Here is an 18084-nt window from a genome sequence, read left to right as displayed (position 1 = left end):
GGTATATAGAAGTTTCTCGACTGCAGGGCTAACGGGGTAATATCGTTGCTTCACGGGTTTTGCTTCTCCTATGTCTATATCATGCTTTATCCAATCAGTACGGCCAAGCCCTTTGCGTTCGAAATTTGGAAACATTTCCTTGACGGTTTCAAGTTGTCTACACTGAAATTCGGATAATGGATACTGATCTCCCAGTTCCTTGGTTTCGGATTTTAAACAATTAATGGAACCCAGAATATCGGGAGCTAAAGAGAATACTCTCCAAAAATCGATACCCAATATCAACCTCTGAGAAATGGAAGGAATCACATACAAATCAAGCACTTTTTCCTTGTCCTTATATCGCATGAGTACCTTCAGTATTCCAGACACAGGATGCAATCTCGCATCAGCGGTGCGTACATGCGACTTAATTGCTTTATAATTCGACAAGTTGGTAAAAGATTCTTTCGCCAATGTGGACCCAATACAACTTACATTTGCCCCTGTATCGAGCAAACCTATCTCAGAATAATTCATAAACGAAACTTTAGCATAACTACGATTATCTATATTACATTCAAATATTGTTGAGACAACTAAACGTTTTTGAGCCTTTCGTTCTCCAAAATATTGACGCATTCGTATGGTATTGCGATGACTCTTCCTATCAATTCCCGAAAAAATGCGTTCTCTGACTTCATTATAGTTTTTCAATCTTTCATGGTATGGTATAAACTTCACGTTAATTTGCTGACTTCTAACTTGCAATGGTTGACTAACACTTATAATGGAATTATCTACGTTATCTAGAATACCTCTTATTTGTGGGACACTCGATTTTGGTTGAATGTCCCCGCTAGGCGGTTTTCCGACTTGCGCTTACAGTTTGCACAATTGGGTTTATATATTTGTGGTGCTCCGCAACCATAACAAAATACTCGATTTTCAGCCAAACAGTCTTCCCACACATGTCCAGGCATCTCACAATTCCAACATGTGATTTTCGCCGACCCAGTATGATTGACTGCTGCGATCGAAAGATCCGACTCACTATTATCTATTTCCTCCTCGGGCGTTTCGTCTAGTGCGTAAACACGAAAGTTAGCTGAGTCTTTACCTTTTTGAGGTACCATTCGCGGTTTACCAAGATCCTTAAGAAAGTTTTCTCGCTTCTGCACTAATTGACGCAATTCAGAAATCGAAGAAACCTTTTCAAACAGTAATCTGTCTTTCATCTCTGTGAGTAAGTTTCCCTGAATCATTTCAACCAATTCATCTTCGCCAAAGGTTACGGACAATTTATCTATAAGCTTGCAAACGGCTTCATAAAAAGAATCAAAAGATTCCCCGGGTTTTTGTTTTCTGGCTCTTATTTGCTCCCGTAATTCAGTTGTAGACCGACTTTCCCTATATTGTTCTCGTAACGCTTCACAAAATTCAGACCATGTAAAAGTTTGGACTCGTTTGTGGAACCTCCAATACCAACTACTGGCCTTCCCCATTAGCAACTGGTGAATGTTTTTATTTAGAAGTTCAAAGTCACTACCCAAGTTTTCTTGAGTTAATATGTTTAAGCGATACAGAAATTCTTCAACTGACAAGCCCTCCGTAGATCCATCAAAGCGTACACCCCATTTTTGGAGAATGTCTGCGATTTTATGCGAGCTAATGACATCCCTACCATTATTTCTCGAACTCCTCTGACTGATTTGACCTGAGGGTGCGGATCGCTCATGGCTTGTTCCTACGTTTGAACTATTTATCGATGCTAAAACCTGAGAAACGGTTTCTCTGACTATCGACTCCATATTCTCCACGTAATTTTCCGGTCGTCTACCGCGAGTACGTGGTCTTCCGGGCGGCCTTCCAGCAAGTTCTCTTCGAGGCCCTCGTCGTTGCCGACGGAGATCGACATTACCTGTCGGAGTACTTTCCCTTTGTTGTCTTAACCTTTCTTCGTCAACGTCTAGTAAAGGTAGTACAGCGCCTTCCTCCTCTCCACCTACTAGTTCTAATTCCTTCGTTAAAGAGCGAGTACATGGCCGAGGACCTACAGGTAATTTCTTACTTTGCTGTCCTTTTGGGTTATCTTTTGGTTTCGGAGAATGATTTCCCACAATGTATTTTAAGTCTTTGAGGCTTACTAGCACCATACAACTAGGACATTCTTTTGTCTCCGTTACTCGTTTTTCTAAGCAGGATTTATGGAATATGTGTTGGCATTTGGTTACTGCACACGGCTGCGTATCTTCCATACGCTCTCCACAAACTATGCAGACATCTTGTGATGCTGGTGGTGGCTGTCTAAATTCATCTGGTGTATGCTCCACTGGCATGATTGTACTAGATTTTATTGTTTTGTTTTTTTTCTTTCCTTGGACAATTTCGGAAGCTCCGAAATAAATAATAATTAAATCTATTCAACTTTGATTTTATTTCTGTTTTTCTGGGCTATTGCACTAAAGATGTCCCCCCAACCAATGAATAATTTATACCGGCCGATCTCGGACAGGGAAACTCATGTGAATTTACCTCTGTTTTCCAGTAGATTCTGTATACAAAACTCAGTATGGTTGTTTATATTGGTGGAATCCAAATAATGATTTTCTCTGACTATAATTACGAGATAATTTCCTACCTAATTCTAATTTGGTCGAAATATTCAAATGCTCAAATACTCGATTTCCAAAATTAAAGAAATAAGTGTCCAACTTCTCTAAATTACTCTCATGAATTTCATCGAAATAATTAAGCTATTTATTGAATCTTCTTTTTGTATCTGACCTTCTTGATTGCCGAAACCTATTTCTGGTATTCTACAATACTGCTGTTTTTATAGGTCCTTCCTTTCCTTTAATAAAGTATACGTATTTCTGGTCGACACTTTTCGCATGCGCAATTAAGTTCGAGTTCCAAGAAAACCCATACTCTATGTTTTTATACAATGTAATCATCAACTTTATTGGTACATCAACTATGATAAAGCAATTTTACATTGCTGTATTATCATAGCTATGCCCCATGTTCTTGGGCGCCAAAATCTTGTAACACACGCCTTGTAGGAAAAGTCTTTTTCTGTCTCACCTTCTGGAGATAACCTACTGGCCCATGAATCCACAGCTAGCTCGCGATTTGGGACCTTTTGATACCCTAGCTTCAGCGGGAGGAATTGGGTGGGTTGTTGCGGCTGTTGTAGATCGCGGTTACGTCGAAATATTTAAAGATCCCTCCAGAAACTAACTAATCGAAATTCCGCACTAAAACCTCAAATTAATTATGGAACTGAACAATGAATGGCGGATGAACTAAATCGGTAAGCAGCACATAAGTTGAATAGATAAAAGCGGATGGGACTGAGATGTTGGCCGTCCTACCCTTCTATACCCTCCCAACCTTGGTTCTTTCTGTTAAGGTGTTAAATAAGAACCCCAAAATGTATAGTTAATTAATATTTTATTTTAGAGCCCCATGTCCTCGGAAAAGAAATTAAAAGGGGATTTAGCCTTGCATCATGTTATATATATAATTAAGTTTTACAAACAAATGTTGTATGGGTGTAGTCAACATACATTATTCAAGATTTCATTTACTTAACTTCATGATTTCAATTCAAGTTATATTATCTAACAAAACTGGTCTTTTAAATTTTTATTCTAGGCATAGGTTTTCTTAGTTTTAAGTGCAATTGATTGGTTTCTTTGTATGGGTCACATCTATTAATTCATTTCTTTCGTATTCTTCACCAGGCTTGTCTGTTTACATATTTGTTTTTCTTTTCACGCAGTGAGTTCACTTTAATTCATATTTGAGGGCAGCCAAAATTCTCCAAGACGAATAACGCAATCAAAACAAAACGGTCTGGAAAGCTTATCGCGGCCGGACCTCTGTTTAGGCAAACCAGATCATCACCGAAGGTTTTGTATTTTGGGACGGCAGCCGGTTATTCGTTTTGGAGGGTTTTAGCTCACCCGTTCGCTTTTGGGGTACAATTTTTCCAATCGGCGGCTTGCCCGAAACAATCAAAACTAGAGTAGCATGCGATCACTTACCCTCTGAAAATTCCGATGAAGCGCTCCATGGTTCCAGGGGTTAACTAGTGGAAATTCCTTAGAGAGACAAGTTTTAATTATTTCTTCGCAACCGCCGTCGATACCCAAGACTTAGTGCTGATTCTCGTGCAGACATTTACAGGTGAAAGAAGAGAGTTATGCAACGCTTGTACCAACTTGGGTGCGTAAGTATTTCAAATAGCGTAACACGATCAATTGCACTTTGATTTACATAATTTTCAGATAGATTTTAATGTTTTGTTTTGGGGTTATTTCCAAGTGATACTGGCTAACTCTCTCTCTCTAATCTAGGAGCAGCTGCCCTGTCGGGGGGTGTTGGCACGTGGCGGCCGCAATTGGGGGGTAGGTGTCTGGGGTTGCCGTTGGGAAGTCGTCGATGAATCTTTGTGGACTTTTGTGGCCGCAGTTTGCCGACCCTCCGCCTTCCAACTGAAGGGATCCTATTCCCTGTTGACGAATGATTTTACCGCCGACTATCCTAGCCTGGATTGTGAAGAGCTTGGTTCCGAACCACACCGACAACCTGCTGCTGGCTAGATGTTTATAGCCTGATCTTCTGATAGAGAACTAAATGTTAATTTCACGTTGGCTACCTCCTTTTATTTTAACTTACGTTTAGTTTGCTTTCCTTCAATTTATTTGTTGTTTCTTTCTGTTTTCTGATTTAGGAGCTTGACTAGTTGGTTATTTTATTGTGTTTTAGCCTTAATAATCACTGATAAAAAGATTTCTGTGAATTTCGACTACACGTGGTGTGGCCAGAATTGAAGTTGGATTAACTTTTTGAAGCCGACCGTACTCTTAGAGTTCTCGAAACAGAAAGACTGAGTAGATCGGAATTCAAAAGCTGGGAGCTTAAACATCCGACAAAAATCTAAATTTTGACGTTTCGCTTTGGATCACTTTCCGTCTTTATTTAGGCAATTTTGCTTGTGATTATCTGGGGTTACCTTCTCCGGTAATTAACTCGGATAAGTAACGAGTGCTGTCTTTATTATCAGTTACTTTTCAAAAAATGTCGTTTAAAGATCTTAAGGCTGGTACATTACACGGAGATGAGTAATGCCAGGCTCAGGAAACTTAGTGTAGCTGGAACCCTTCAGGAAATGCGCCGGTGTTAGCACCTCAAGGCTTTCAGCATTTTCTGAAATTGGACAGAGTGGACGGGAGTTAAGGATGGCAGAAATCTCATATGCAAGAGTTCTTAATTCATCAATGGCTAAGATGGATGCACCGACGACTCTGTAGAAGTGAAATTTAGCTGACTTCACAGCGGCCTCCCATAAACCACCGAAGTGCGGGGCACGCGGAGGGATGAACTTCCAATCGATCCCATCAGCTAAACAGACGGAAGATATCGATGCTGTGTGCTGCTCGCTCAAAAAGAGCTCTTTCAGCTCGGCAAGCTCTCTCTTTGCACCGACAAAGTTTGTAGCATTGTCGCTCCAAATGGTACGCGGACTGCCTCTAAGGCTGATGAATCTCCTCAGCGCTGCGATGAAAGAATCCGTCGTGAGATCCTGGACCACTTCCAAATGAGCAGCCTTCGTGGAAAAACAGACAAAGACGGCGATAAAGCACTTGTGGGGTGCCTTATTTCTGGCCTCTGCCTTATGATAGAATGGCCCACAATAGTCCACTCCTGTGGTATGAAAAGCTGGATTAGGCTGCACTCTATTTGCTGGAAGGCTACAAATGACGTGCTCCCAAGTAACAGGTTTCATTCGGAAACATCGGACGCATTTGTTGATAACGCTGGCGACGAACTTGCGGCCTCCAATCGGCCAGTACCTTTGCCGTAATGCGGCAAGCAGCGCCTGCGATCCTCCATGCAAATATTTCTCATGATAATAAACGATGATCGCCTTGGTGACTGGATGATCCTTGGGCAACAGTATCGGATGCCTCGTATCGTAGTCCAAGTTTGCGTTCTGAAGCCTTCATCCCACGCGAAGTAACCCATCGGAGCCGAGTATAGGCCTAAGCGAAACCAGCTTGCTTTTCTGTGGAAGCGGCTTGCCCTGGCTAAGAGATCCACACTCCTTCGCCAAGTTAACCTGTTGGATGCTCCTCAGAAGAAGTACAGTTCCAGAGTTGATCTCCTCCACCGAAAGTCGACCTTTTAACGGCGCAGATTTGTCTCTGCAATTTGAAATGAATCGATAAATGTATGCAAATACGCGCTGCAACTTATCGAAAGAGTTGAGGAATTTGCAGTTTGATGAACTGTCCATGCAAACGGCCCCAATTAGAGCCACAGAACGGCGCTCTGGAAGATCCTTTACTGAGTCTAGCAGGGACGGCCAATTTGACGAGCTTTGCAGAAGGAATGGAGGCCCGTTAGCCCAAAGGGAATGTTCCAACAATTCTCTTGGGGTACATCCTCGCGATACGACGTCTGCCGGGTTCAAGTTTGTAGGAACGTGATGCCAAGACATGCCTTTCGTCATCTCCAGAATTTTCGCGATTCTGTTTGATACGAAAACGTTAAACTCCCTCGGAGGTTGCCGAATCCACGCCAACACAATGGACGAGTCCGACCAGCAATAAAAGGTGCAATCGAAATCTATGGCTTCCTTGGCGTTTACGATTAGCTCAGCCAATAAAAGCGCTGCGGAAAGTTCTAATCTTGGAATTGTTAAGGCCTTCAATGGAGCTACCCTTGACTTGGCACAGAGCAGATGGACTTTCGATTCTCCATTGGTCTCCGATCGCAAGTATAGACACGCTCCATAAGCTGACATGCTAGCATCGCAGAATCCATGCAACTCAACGGAAGCCCTTGGTTGCAGTACGAATCGTGGAAATTTTAAGTTCTGTACGACCGATAACTGTGAGGTCAACTCCCCCCATGACGAAATAATGGGCTCTGGCAGTGCATCATCCCAATCCACGTTCGCACTCCATAGAGATTGCAGAAAAATCTTAGATTTTGTGATAATAGGAGTTATTAAACCGAGTGGATCATAGAATTTGGCAATCGTCGACAATGCAACCCGCTTAGTGGGTCGTTGATTGGTTGGCAGTTGAGAAAAATGAAATAGGAGCTGATCAGAAGATGGATCCCAGACTAGTCCCAATGCCTTGGCGACATCCGATCCATCGTGAAATTTGATTAACTGCTCCTTGTCGCATTCAGACTCTCCCTTCAGGGCTGCTGACTCATTCGAACACCATTTCCGAATTGGAAAGTGGCCTCGCGACAGTAGTTCCTTCACCTGACGACGAATTTCTCTCACCTCCTCAACTGAGTCCCCACCAGATATTAAATCATCCACATAGAAATCTCTACGAACATTTTTTGCTCCAATAGGAAATGATTCCTCCTCATCGTAAGCGAGTTGATGCATGGCTCTTATATCCAAGAAGGCAGCTGGCTTGGTTCCATAAGTCACCGTGTTCAATTTAAAAACACTCAACTCTTCCGTGGAGCTTTTTCTCCAAACGATGCACTGCAAGAAATCATCCGGGTACGAAACACGCACGCAACGGTACATCTTGCAACTTTAAAAAATCGAAAGCGAAGCAGTATATTAAAGATTTTTTGTTGAATTGTTGGTCCTGCCAGAAGTAAGTCGTTCAGAGAGCTACCAGAAGTTGTTTTAGCAGATCCATCAAAAACGACACGAAGCTTCGTACTCGTGCTCTCCTGCTTATGTACGCAATGGTGGGGCAAAAAGAATTGTGTTTCTGGCGGTTCCTTAGTTACAAGAGACATGTGACCTAGATCGATATACTCCCTCAAAAATGCTGAATACTGTGCTTCCAGGGCTGGGTTTCTATCTAATTTAGCTTCCAAACTCTTGAAACGACGACGAGCCAAGCAATAAGAATCACCTAAAGATTCGAATCCGGAAGTGGATAAGAGACGAACAGAGTATTGGCCGTTTCCAAGTCAAATGCAATTTTCATTAAAAAGTTGCTCACATCGCAAGACTTCCGGCAATAAAGATGGCTTAGACGAAGTGAAGTCCTCAATTTCCCAAAATCGCTTTACAATGGCGGAAAGTGTGTCATCGGAATGATCAGCTGGGTCCTTGATGCTGGCTTGCAAAACCGATTTATGAGTTGGCATGTTCGATGATAACCCTCCAGAGACTATCCAACCAAGCTTGGTGTTCTGAAGAGTTGGCAAAGCCCTATCCAAATGAATTTGTCCCATAGAAATTATTTCGAGAAACAACCCAGCGCCGAGTAAAAGGTCAATTCGTTGTGATTGATTGAAATTAGGGTCAGCCAGTGAAATGTTTTGCGGTATCCTCCACGATGTTGCATTTATATTGAAATGGGGTTGATAATCAGTAATACTGTGAGTCACAACCGCTGTGAATGCCGCACGATAGCTTGCATCCCGTGATTGCACAAGAATATCGACAGTCTTATCAGAGATCATGGAAGATTCTCCTATCCCTGAAATCGACGTTTGCGATCTTCTATGATTCAAGTTTAGTTGGCTAGCTAAGCGAGAGGTTATGAAGTTTAGCTGGGAGGCCGAATCTAAAATTGCTCGGCAAGGCATGAATGCTCCCATTCTATTTCTAACGTAGATAATAGCAGTTGGAAGCAACACGTAGTCGATCGGCAAAATATTTAAGGTTTTGGGTGGAGGGCTTGGTATATGATGATCAGGATGCGATGATGTATGCGAACATGATACTAATGCTGATGAAGTATATGGTAATGGCTGAGAGCTCGAGGATGGATCGCATGATGGAGATGAAAATGAGGTTGATGTTGCGGATGGGTCATGGTTCATATGTAATAATGAATGGTGCTTCATGCGACAATACTTGCAGTGAGTCGACTTGCATTGCTGCAAACTATGCCCCTTGCGCAAACAGTTGAGGCATAGGTGCAACTTCTTTGCTTCTCTATATCGAAGATTCGGACTCAAATTTAAAAATCGAGAACACTTTGGCAAATAATGATCCCGTGCATCGCAAAATAAGCATGTCAAATGATTTGAGTTAGTAGCAGAAGCAATAAGTGTATTTTGGTTATATTTGTGCAAGTTTTTTCCCACCTGCTGGCCTGGTGTTTGAGTTACCAAGGCTTGATCCAAGTTTTCCATCATCCTGCACCTCTTTTCCAAAAACGATTCCATAGCATCCCAGGTAGACAGCTCAGTGATTGACAAATCCTCTTCCCATTTTTCCCGCGTCCTCTGATCCAGTTTCCGAGTGACGATGTGAATTAAAAGTCCATCCAAAATTTGTTCCGTATTGGCCAGGGTTCGAATTGCTCGCAGATGCGAATTCATGCAATCGCTCAGCTCCCGAAAACCCTTCGAAGATCCCTTCTCGACACCCTTTAAACCGAATATTGCCTGTACATGTGCCTTAAAGTGTAAAACTTTATTATCAAATCGATTAACCAGCAAATTCATAGCCTTTTTAAAATTCGCATTCGAGGGTTCGAGCGAGCGTATGGTTTCCAGAGCCACGCCGCCCAAACTCGAACGCAAATATTGTAATTTTTCAATGTCGCTTAGCTCATCATCATTTCCGATGACCGTAGTGAAAGTCGCAAGAAAATCCGGCCACTCAGAGTAGGACCCATGAAAACGAGCAATTTCCAAATTTGGCAATCGAGGCTTCCTAGATCGAAAAGAAAGATCCGCATTATTAGTGATGTCAATAGATGTTGAATTTGCAGCGGTTGAAGCCGGCAATTGTGACTTGCGATGAGCCGCCAAGCCTCGGTTTAGTTTCGCCTTCACATCCATGAAGACTTCAGCATATTCAATCCGATGGTCGCTTAAGATCTCTGCAAAATCCAGTCTTTCCAACGATGTCTGCGCAGAATCAAATGCCTGGTTTAAGGAATTGATCCATTCCATTCGCGCCAGCAAATCAGCTTCGTCAAACTGATTAACCGCATCAGCGTTTAAATAACATTTCATCGAGCTCATTTGCCGCAAAATAGATTGGGCTTTGACTCGGTAGTAGTCGACGTCACTTGTGGATTCATTTTGAGCCCGAACCGAGTTTTCTGTATCAGACATTTTTCAATCACGAGAAAGGAAAAAAATGAAATGAAAATGAAATAAAATAAAATGTCCGACCGCGTTAGAGGCACAAAACACCGTATACCCTTTGCCGCGAAAACGTGAAGGTTAACAAGCGTCGCCGAGATGCAACGGAACCTTTAACTTGGTTGTTGTTGTTCTTGTCGATAAATTGCCTGCCTAGCAACAGCGGATTATGTAACTGGCAAACGAATGTATGTATGGCTATATGTACATATATATATGTAATATGCGCTATTAACAGAGATTAAATGCGATTCACTTTGTTAAGAATTATTTGCACAACACAGTTTTGGTGTTTTTCACAGCGCAAAATGTACAAAAAAACCAACGGCTGGCTGTGCACTTTTATATGCACATATGTATGTATGTATGTATGTTTGTGACCGAATGCACGATAACGACAGCGAAACAAAGGGTTTGTTTAAACTATATTAAACAATCACGAGACCGAGTTGCATGCTCCGATAAAAACTGCTATCACGTCGGGGTCACCAAATGTTTGTGGGGAAGACAACAAATATGCCACCCTTATATTTATAATTAATAACGCACGAATAGGTTATATTAAAATGTATAGCGTTTATTCGGAGCGGCAGACGGACTGTGAATGTATAAAAAGCTTGGCTCCAAGATCTTCATATAGACATATGCAGGCTTACAAAGTAGTTGCTGAATAGATAAGCGACAGCTTTAGTGGTATAAGAAAGAAGGCGAAAGATAAGCAGAGAGCGCTGCAGGTGCCGTCGTACACCTATGCGCGCATGACTAGGCGCTGGCGATCTGCTCCGAACATACTCCCCCCGTTGGAAGAGGTAAGGTTCCAACTATCTCGGAATCGATGGGCAGAACGGCTAGCTTGGCGACGGCTCTCTTGATCAGACCCGTAGCTGTACGGACCATGGCTACTCTGATGACTCCGTCCCCGCCGGGTATGACTTCCTGGATGCACCCAAGCTGCCATCTCAAGGGTGGAACGTTGTCCTCCTTCAGCAAAACTATGCGTCCAACCTTGATGTTAGACGTTTCGACGCGCCACTTGCTCCTCTCTTAAAGTAGGGACAAATACTCGCTGCTCCACCTTTTCCAGAAATGTTGCTGCATCTGGGTAACCCGCTGCCATCTGCTGAGGCGGTCTTCGCGGAGATGAGTAATGCCAGGCTCAGGAAACTTAGTGTAGCTGGAACCCTTCAGGAAATGCGCCGGTGTTAGCACCTCAAGGCTTTCAGCATTTTCTGAAATTGGACAGAGTGGACGGGAGTTAAGGATGGCAGAAATCTCATATGCAAGAGTTCTTAATTCATCGATGGCTAAGATGGATGCACCGACGACTCTGTAGAAGTGAAATTTAGCTGACTTCACAGCGGCCTCCCATAAACCACCGAAGTGCGGGGCACGCGGAGGGATGAACTTCCAATCGATCCCATCAGCTAAACAGACGGAAGATATCGATGCTGTGTGCTGCTCGCTCAAAAAGAGCTCTTTCAGCTCGGCAAGCTCTCTTTGCACCGACAAAGTTTGTAGCATTGTCGCTCCAAATGGTACGCGGACTGCCTCTAAGGCTGATGAATCTCCTCAGCGCTGCGATGAAAGAATCCGTCGTGAGATCCTGGACCACTTCCAAATGAGCAGCCTTCGTGGAAAAACAGACAAAGACGGCGATAAAGCACTTGTGGGGTGCCTTATTTCTGGCCTCTGCCTTGTGATAGAATGGCCCACAATAGTCCACTCCTGTGGTATGAAAAGCTGGATTAGGCTGCACTCTATTTGCTGGAAGGCTACAAATGACGTGCTCCCAAGTAACAGGTTTCATTCGGAAACATCGGACGCATTTGTTGATAACGCTGGCGACGAACTTGCGGCCTCCAATCGGCCAGTACCTTTGCCGTAATGCGGCAAGCAGCGCCTGCGATCCTCCATGCAAATATTTCTCATGATAATAAACGATGATCGCCTTGGTGACTGGATGATCCTTGGGCAACAGTATCGGATGCCTCGTATCGTAGTCCAAGTTTGCGTTCTGAAGCCTTCATCCCACGCGAAGTAACCCATCGGAGCCGAGTATAGGCCTAAGCGAAACCAGCTTGCTTTTCTGTGGAAACGGCTTGCCCTGGCTAAGAGATCCATACTCCTTCGCCAAGTTAACCTGTTGGATGCTCCTCAGAAGAAGTACAGTTCCAGAGTTGATCTCCTCCACCGAAAGTCGACCTTTTAACGGCGCAGATTTGGCTCTGCAATTTGAAATGAATCGATAAATGTATGCAAATACGCGCTGCAACTTATCGAAAGAGTTGAGGAATTTGCAGTTTGATGAACTGTCCATGCAAACGGCCCCAATTAGAGCCACAGAACGGCGCTCTGGAAGATCCTTTACTGAGTCTAGCAGGGACGGCCAATTTGACGAGCTTTGCAGAAGGAATGGAGGCCCGTTAGCCCAAAGGGAATGTTCCAACAATTCTCTTGGGGTATATCCTCGCGATACGACGTCTGCCGGGTTCAAGTTTGTAGGAACGTGATGCCAAGACATGCCTTTCGTCATCTCCTGAATTTTCGCGATTCTGTTTGATACGAAAACGTTAAACTCCCTCGGAGGTTGCCGAATCCACGCCAACACAATGGACGAGTCCGACCAGCAATAAAAGGTGCAATCGAAATCTATGGCTTCCTTGGCGTTTACGATTAGCTCAGCCAATAAAAGCGCTGCGGAAAGTTCTAATCTTGGAATTGTTAAGGCCTTCAATGGAGCTACCCTTGACTTGGCACAGAGCAGATGGACTTTCGATTCTCCATTGGTCTCCGATCGCAAGTATAGACACGCTCCATAAGCTGACATGCTAGCATCGCAGAATCCATGCAACTCAACGGAAGCCCTTGGTTGCAGTACGAATCGTGGAAATTTTAAGTTCTGTACGACCGATAACTGTGAGGTCAACTCCCCCCATGACGAAATAATGGGCTCTGGCAGTGCATCATCCCAATCCACGTTCGCACTCCATAGAGATTGCAGAAAAATCTTAGATTTTGTGATAATAGGAGTTATTAAACCGAGTGGATCATAGAATTTGGCAATCGTCGACAATGCAACCCGCTTAGTGGGTCGTTGATTGGTTGGCAGTTGAGAAAAATGAAATAGGAGCTGATCAGAAGATGGATCCCAGACTAGTCCCAATGCCTTGGCGACATCCGATCCATCGTGAAATTTGATTAACTGCTCCTTGTCGCATTCAGACTCTCCCTTCAGGGCTGCTGACTCATTCGAACACCATTTCCGAATTGGAAAGTGGCCTCGCGACAGTAGTTCCTTCACCTGACGACGAATTTCTCTCACCTCCTCAACTGAGTCCCCACCAGATATTAAATCATCCACATAGAAATCTCTACGAACATTTTTTGCTCCAATAGGAAATGATTCCTCCTCATCGTAAGCGAGTTGATGCATGGCTCTTATATCCAAGAAGGCAGCTGGCTTGGTTCCATAAGTCACCGTCTTCAATTTAAAAACACTCAACTCTTCCGTGGAGCTTTTTCTCCAAACGATGCACTGCAAGAAATCATCCGGGTACGAAACACGCACGCAACGGTACATCTTGCAACTTTAAAAAATCGAAAGCGAAGCAGTATATTAAAGATTTTTTGTTGAATTGTTGGTCCTGCCAGAAGTAAGTCGTTCAGAGAGCTACCAGAAGTTGTTTTAGCAGATCCATCAAAAACGACACGAAGCTTCGTACTCGTGCTCTCCTGCTTATGTACGCAATGGTGGGGCAAAAAGAATTGTGTTTCTGGCGGTTCCTTAGTTACAAGAGACATGTGACCTAGATCGATATACTCCCTCAAAAATGCTGAATACTGTGCTTCCAGGGCTGGGTTTCTATCTAATTTAGCTTCCAAACTCTTGAAACGACGACGAGCCAAGCAATAAGAATCACCTAAAGATTCGAATCCGGAAGTGGATAAGAGTCGAACAGAGTATTGGCCGTTTCCAAGTCAAATGCAATTTTCATTAAAAAGTTGCTCACATCGCAAGACTTCCGGCAATAAAGATGGCTTAGACGAAGTGAAGTCCTCAATTTCACAAAATCGCTTTACAATGGCGGAAAGTGTGTCATCGGAAAGATCAGCTGGGTCCTTGATGCTGGCTTGCAAAACCGATTTATGAGTTGGCATGTTCGATGATAACCCTCCAGAGACTATCCAACCAAGCTTGGTGTTGGCAAAGCCCTATCCAAATGAATTTGTCCCATAGAAATTATTTCGAGAAACAACCCAGCGCCGAGTAAAAGGTCAATTCGTTGTGATTGATTGAAATTAGGGTCAGCCAGTGAAATGTTTTGCGGTATCCTCCACGATGTTGCATTTATATTGAAATGGGGTTGATAATCAGTAATACTGTGAGTCACAACCGCTGTGAATGCCGCACGATAGCTTGCATCCCGTGATTGCACAAGAGTATCGACAGTCTTATCAGAGATCATGGAAGATTCTCCTATCCCTGAAATCGACGTTTGCGATCTTCTATGATTCAAGTTTAGTTGGCTAGCTAAGCGAGAGGTTATGAAGTTTAGCTGGGAGGCCAAAATATTTATGGTTTTGGGTGGAGGGCTTGGTATATGATGATCAGGATGCGATGATGTATGCGAACATGATACTAATGCTGATGAAGTATATGGTAATGGCTGAGAGCTCGAGGATGGATCGCATGATGGAGATGAAAATGAGGTTGATGTTGCGGATGGGTCATGGTTCATGTGTAATAATGAATGGTGCTTCATGCGACAATACTTGCAGTGAGTCGACTTGCATTGCTGCAAACTATGCCCCTTGCGCAAACAGTTGAGGCATAGGTGCAACTTCTTTGCTTCTCTATATCGAAGATTCGGACTCAAATTTAAAAATCGAGAACACTTTGGCAAATAATGATCCCGTGCATCGCAAAATAAGCATGTCAAATGATTTGAGTTAGTAGCAGAAGCAATAAGTGTATTTTGGTTATATTTGTGCAAGTTTTTTCCCACCTGCTGGCCTGGTGTTTGAGTTACCAAGGCTTGATCCAAGTTTTCCATCATCCTGCACCTCTTTTCCAAAAACGATTCCATAGCATCCCAGGTAGACAGCTCAGTGATTGACAAATCCTCTTCCCATTTTTCCCGCGTCCTCTGATCCAGTTTCCGAGTGACGATGTGAATTAAAAGTCCATCCAAAATTTGTTGCGTATTGGCCAGGGTTCGAATTGCTCGCAGATGCGAATTCATGCAATCGCCCAGCTCCCGAAAACCCTTCGAAGATCCCTTCTCGACACCCTTTAAACCGAATATTGCCTGTACATGTGCCTGAAAGTGTAAAACTTTATTATCAAATCGATTAACCAGCAAATTCATAGCCTTTTTAAAATTCGCATTCGAGGGTTCGAGCGAGCGTATGGTTTCCAGAGCCACGCCGCCCAAACTCGAACGCAAATATTGTAATTTTTCAATGTCGCTTAGCTCATCATCATTTCCGATTACCGTAGTGAAAGTCGCAAGAAAATACGGCCACTCAGAGTAGGACCCATGAAAACGAGCAATTTCCAAATTTGACAATCGAGGCTTCCTAGATCGAAAAGAAAGATCCGCATTATTAGTGATGTCAATAGATGTTGAATTTGCAGCGGTTGAAGCCGGCAATTGTGACTTGCGATGAGCCGCCAAGCCTCGGTTTAGTTTCGCCTTCACATCCATGAAGACTTCAGCATATTCAATCCGATGGTCGCTTGAGATCTCTGCAAAATCCAGTCTTTCCAACGATGTCTGCGCAGAATCAAATGCCTGGTTTAAGGAATTGATCCATTCCATTCGCGCCAGCAAATCAGCTTCGTCAAACTGATTAACCGCATCAGCGTTTAAATAACATTTCATCGAGCTCATTTGCCGCAAAATAGATTGGGCTTTGACTCGGTAGTAGTCGACGTCACTTGTGGATTCATTTTGAGCCCGAACCGAGTTTTCTGTATCAGACCTTTTTCAATCACGAGAAAGGAAAAAAATGAAATGAAAATGAAATAAAATAAAATGTCCGACCGCGTTAGAGGCACAAAACACCGTATACCCTTTGCCGCGAAAACGTGAAGGTTAACAAGCGTCGCCGAGATGCAACGGAACCTTTAACTTGGTTGTTGTTGTTCTTGTCGATAAATTGCCTGCCTAGCAACAGCGGATTATGTAACTGGCAAACGAATGTATGTAAAGCTATATGTACATATATATATGTAATATGCGCTATTAACAGAGATTAAATGCGATTCACTTTGTTAAGAATTATTTGCACAACACAGTTTTGGTGTTTTTCACAGCGCAAAATGTACAAAAAAAACCAACGGCTGGCTGTGCACTTTTATATGCACATATGTATGTATGTATGTATGTTTGTGACCGAATGCACGATAACGACAGCGAAACAAAGGGTTTGTTTAAACTATATTAAACAATCGCGAGACCGAGTTGCAGGCTCCGATAAAAACTGCTATCACGTCGGGGTCACCAAATGTTTGTGGGGAAGACAACAAATATGCCACCCTTATATTTATAATTAATAACGCACGAATAGGTTATATTAAAATGTATAGCGTTTATTCGGAGCGGCAGACGGACTGTGAATGTATAAAAAGCTTGGCTCCAAGATCTTCATATAGACATATGCAGGCTTACAAAGTAGTTGCTGAATAGATAAGCGACAGCTTTAGTGGTATAAGAAAGAAGGCGAAAGATAAGCAGAGAGCGCTGCAGGTGCCGTCGTACACCTATGCGCGCATGACTAGGCGCTGGCGATCTGCTCCGAACAGGATTCAATATCAGACTTAGAATGTCTTAAACTTAATGGTGAGGCAGACCAATGTGAGTTGGTCAGCGCTATGTCTCGCGAGGACGACCCTATCTTAATATTTAATCTTAAAAATAGATATGATGCAATATCATGTAATATTAATAATTGGGAAACTCTATTGATAAATCTAAAAAATTGTAAGATATATTATGAATATTATTTGAATGCGATTAATGAATAATTTTCTGAAATAAATAATTTTAAAAATATACAAATAAGAATTATGTATTATTCATGGGATATTATCACAAAAACATTATTATCTCTGTTGGCTAAATAATTTTAAAAAATTTAATTCCTATGTATGAATGAACTCCAAAACCAGTTTTTGAAATTTATTGTGCAATATATTGTGCATTACAGATACCTTGAGAGTCAGTTCTATGAGGTTGTAAACCAGTGTCTGAATGGTATGGAGTTGGCAGCCATTTGTTAAAAATTGGTATTCACCAGCGGGAATCTGTGAAATCAATAAATTAGAAAATTAAACTGCAAGTACTAAACTCTTCTCCAGGGATTGTAGATGGTAAATTGAATTGTAGGTAAATCTTGTCTTTTTAGAGTCTGATATCTTTGAGTATATTCTGCAAGTTACATGTTGAGTTAATATCTGGGATTTCGGGTGCTCAATAATCCCATAAAATGATAAAAGTTTAACAACCTACTGTTAGGAAAAGATCAGAAATATAACGAAAATAAAGTAGGTAAGAACCAGTTTAAAAATTGTGTACATTGCTTAGAAAGAAAAAGAGAAAATCAAAAGAAATGTACAGTTTAGGTAGCTGGGGCAGCCAATGGAAAAGTCAAATCTGTTATAGTGGTGGGTGTGGCTAGGGGTTGAAGCATGCAACACAATTCTAAACCTGTTTACATGATGGATAAAAGGATGTTAGTTAGAGAAGGATGGAAATATCTTAAATATGAATTACAAGTACCCATCTATGTTGCGGAGGTTGGTCGGGGTTGACAAACCATCATTATTAAATATGAGGAACCTATATTTCACCGGTGGGGAATTAGAGGGATCCAAAAGATCAATTTTATGAGAGAAGACTAATACTGTTTTTGGTAAATTAAATAGACACATGAAAACTTATTACTCAATTAGTTAGTTAGAGAACAGTTAGAGAGTTAGTTAGTTAGAGAATA

The 18084-nt window shown here is 42.5% G+C and overlaps 2 protein-coding genes across 6 annotated transcripts in view; both read right to left on the bottom strand.

Annotated features, from left to right (window-relative positions):
• Window positions 1-18084, bottom strand: part of LOC119558495 (phosphoribosylformylglycinamidine synthase-like) — a 118187-nt gene that overhangs the window by 64239 nt on the left and 35864 nt on the right. The window lies entirely within an intron of this gene.
• On the bottom strand, window positions 10771-16261 carry LOC119558494. 5 transcript variants are annotated; one of them, XR_005220219.1, is made up of 2 exons: window positions 16155-16261; window positions 10771-11315 (listed from the first exon to the last, which is right to left on the bottom strand). XR_005220219.1 is itself a non-coding variant. In XM_037871998.1 (2 exons), the coding sequence occupies exons 1-2, from the start codon at window positions 15978-15980 to the stop codon at window positions 11306-11308; spliced, it is 840 nt and encodes a 279-aa protein (XP_037727926.1). In that variant the 5' UTR covers window positions 15981-16097; the 3' UTR covers window positions 11118-11305. The 5 variants fall into 5 exon arrangements, 1 of the variants encoding a protein (XP_037727926.1); XR_005220218.1 differs by having other exon boundaries at window positions 16162-16261; XR_005220217.1 differs by lacking the exon at window positions 16155-16261 and adding an exon at window positions 15117-15177.

The sequence above is a fragment of the Drosophila subpulchrella genome, unplaced genomic scaffold, assembly GCF_014743375.2.
Source record: "Drosophila subpulchrella strain 33 F10 #4 breed RU33 unplaced genomic scaffold, RU_Dsub_v1.1 Primary Assembly Seq104, whole genome shotgun sequence".
Lineage (NCBI taxonomy): Eukaryota > Metazoa > Arthropoda > Insecta > Diptera > Drosophilidae > Drosophila > Drosophila subpulchrella.
Note: the sequence above shows the minus strand (reverse complement) of the source record. Positions and strands in the feature narration are given on the sequence as shown.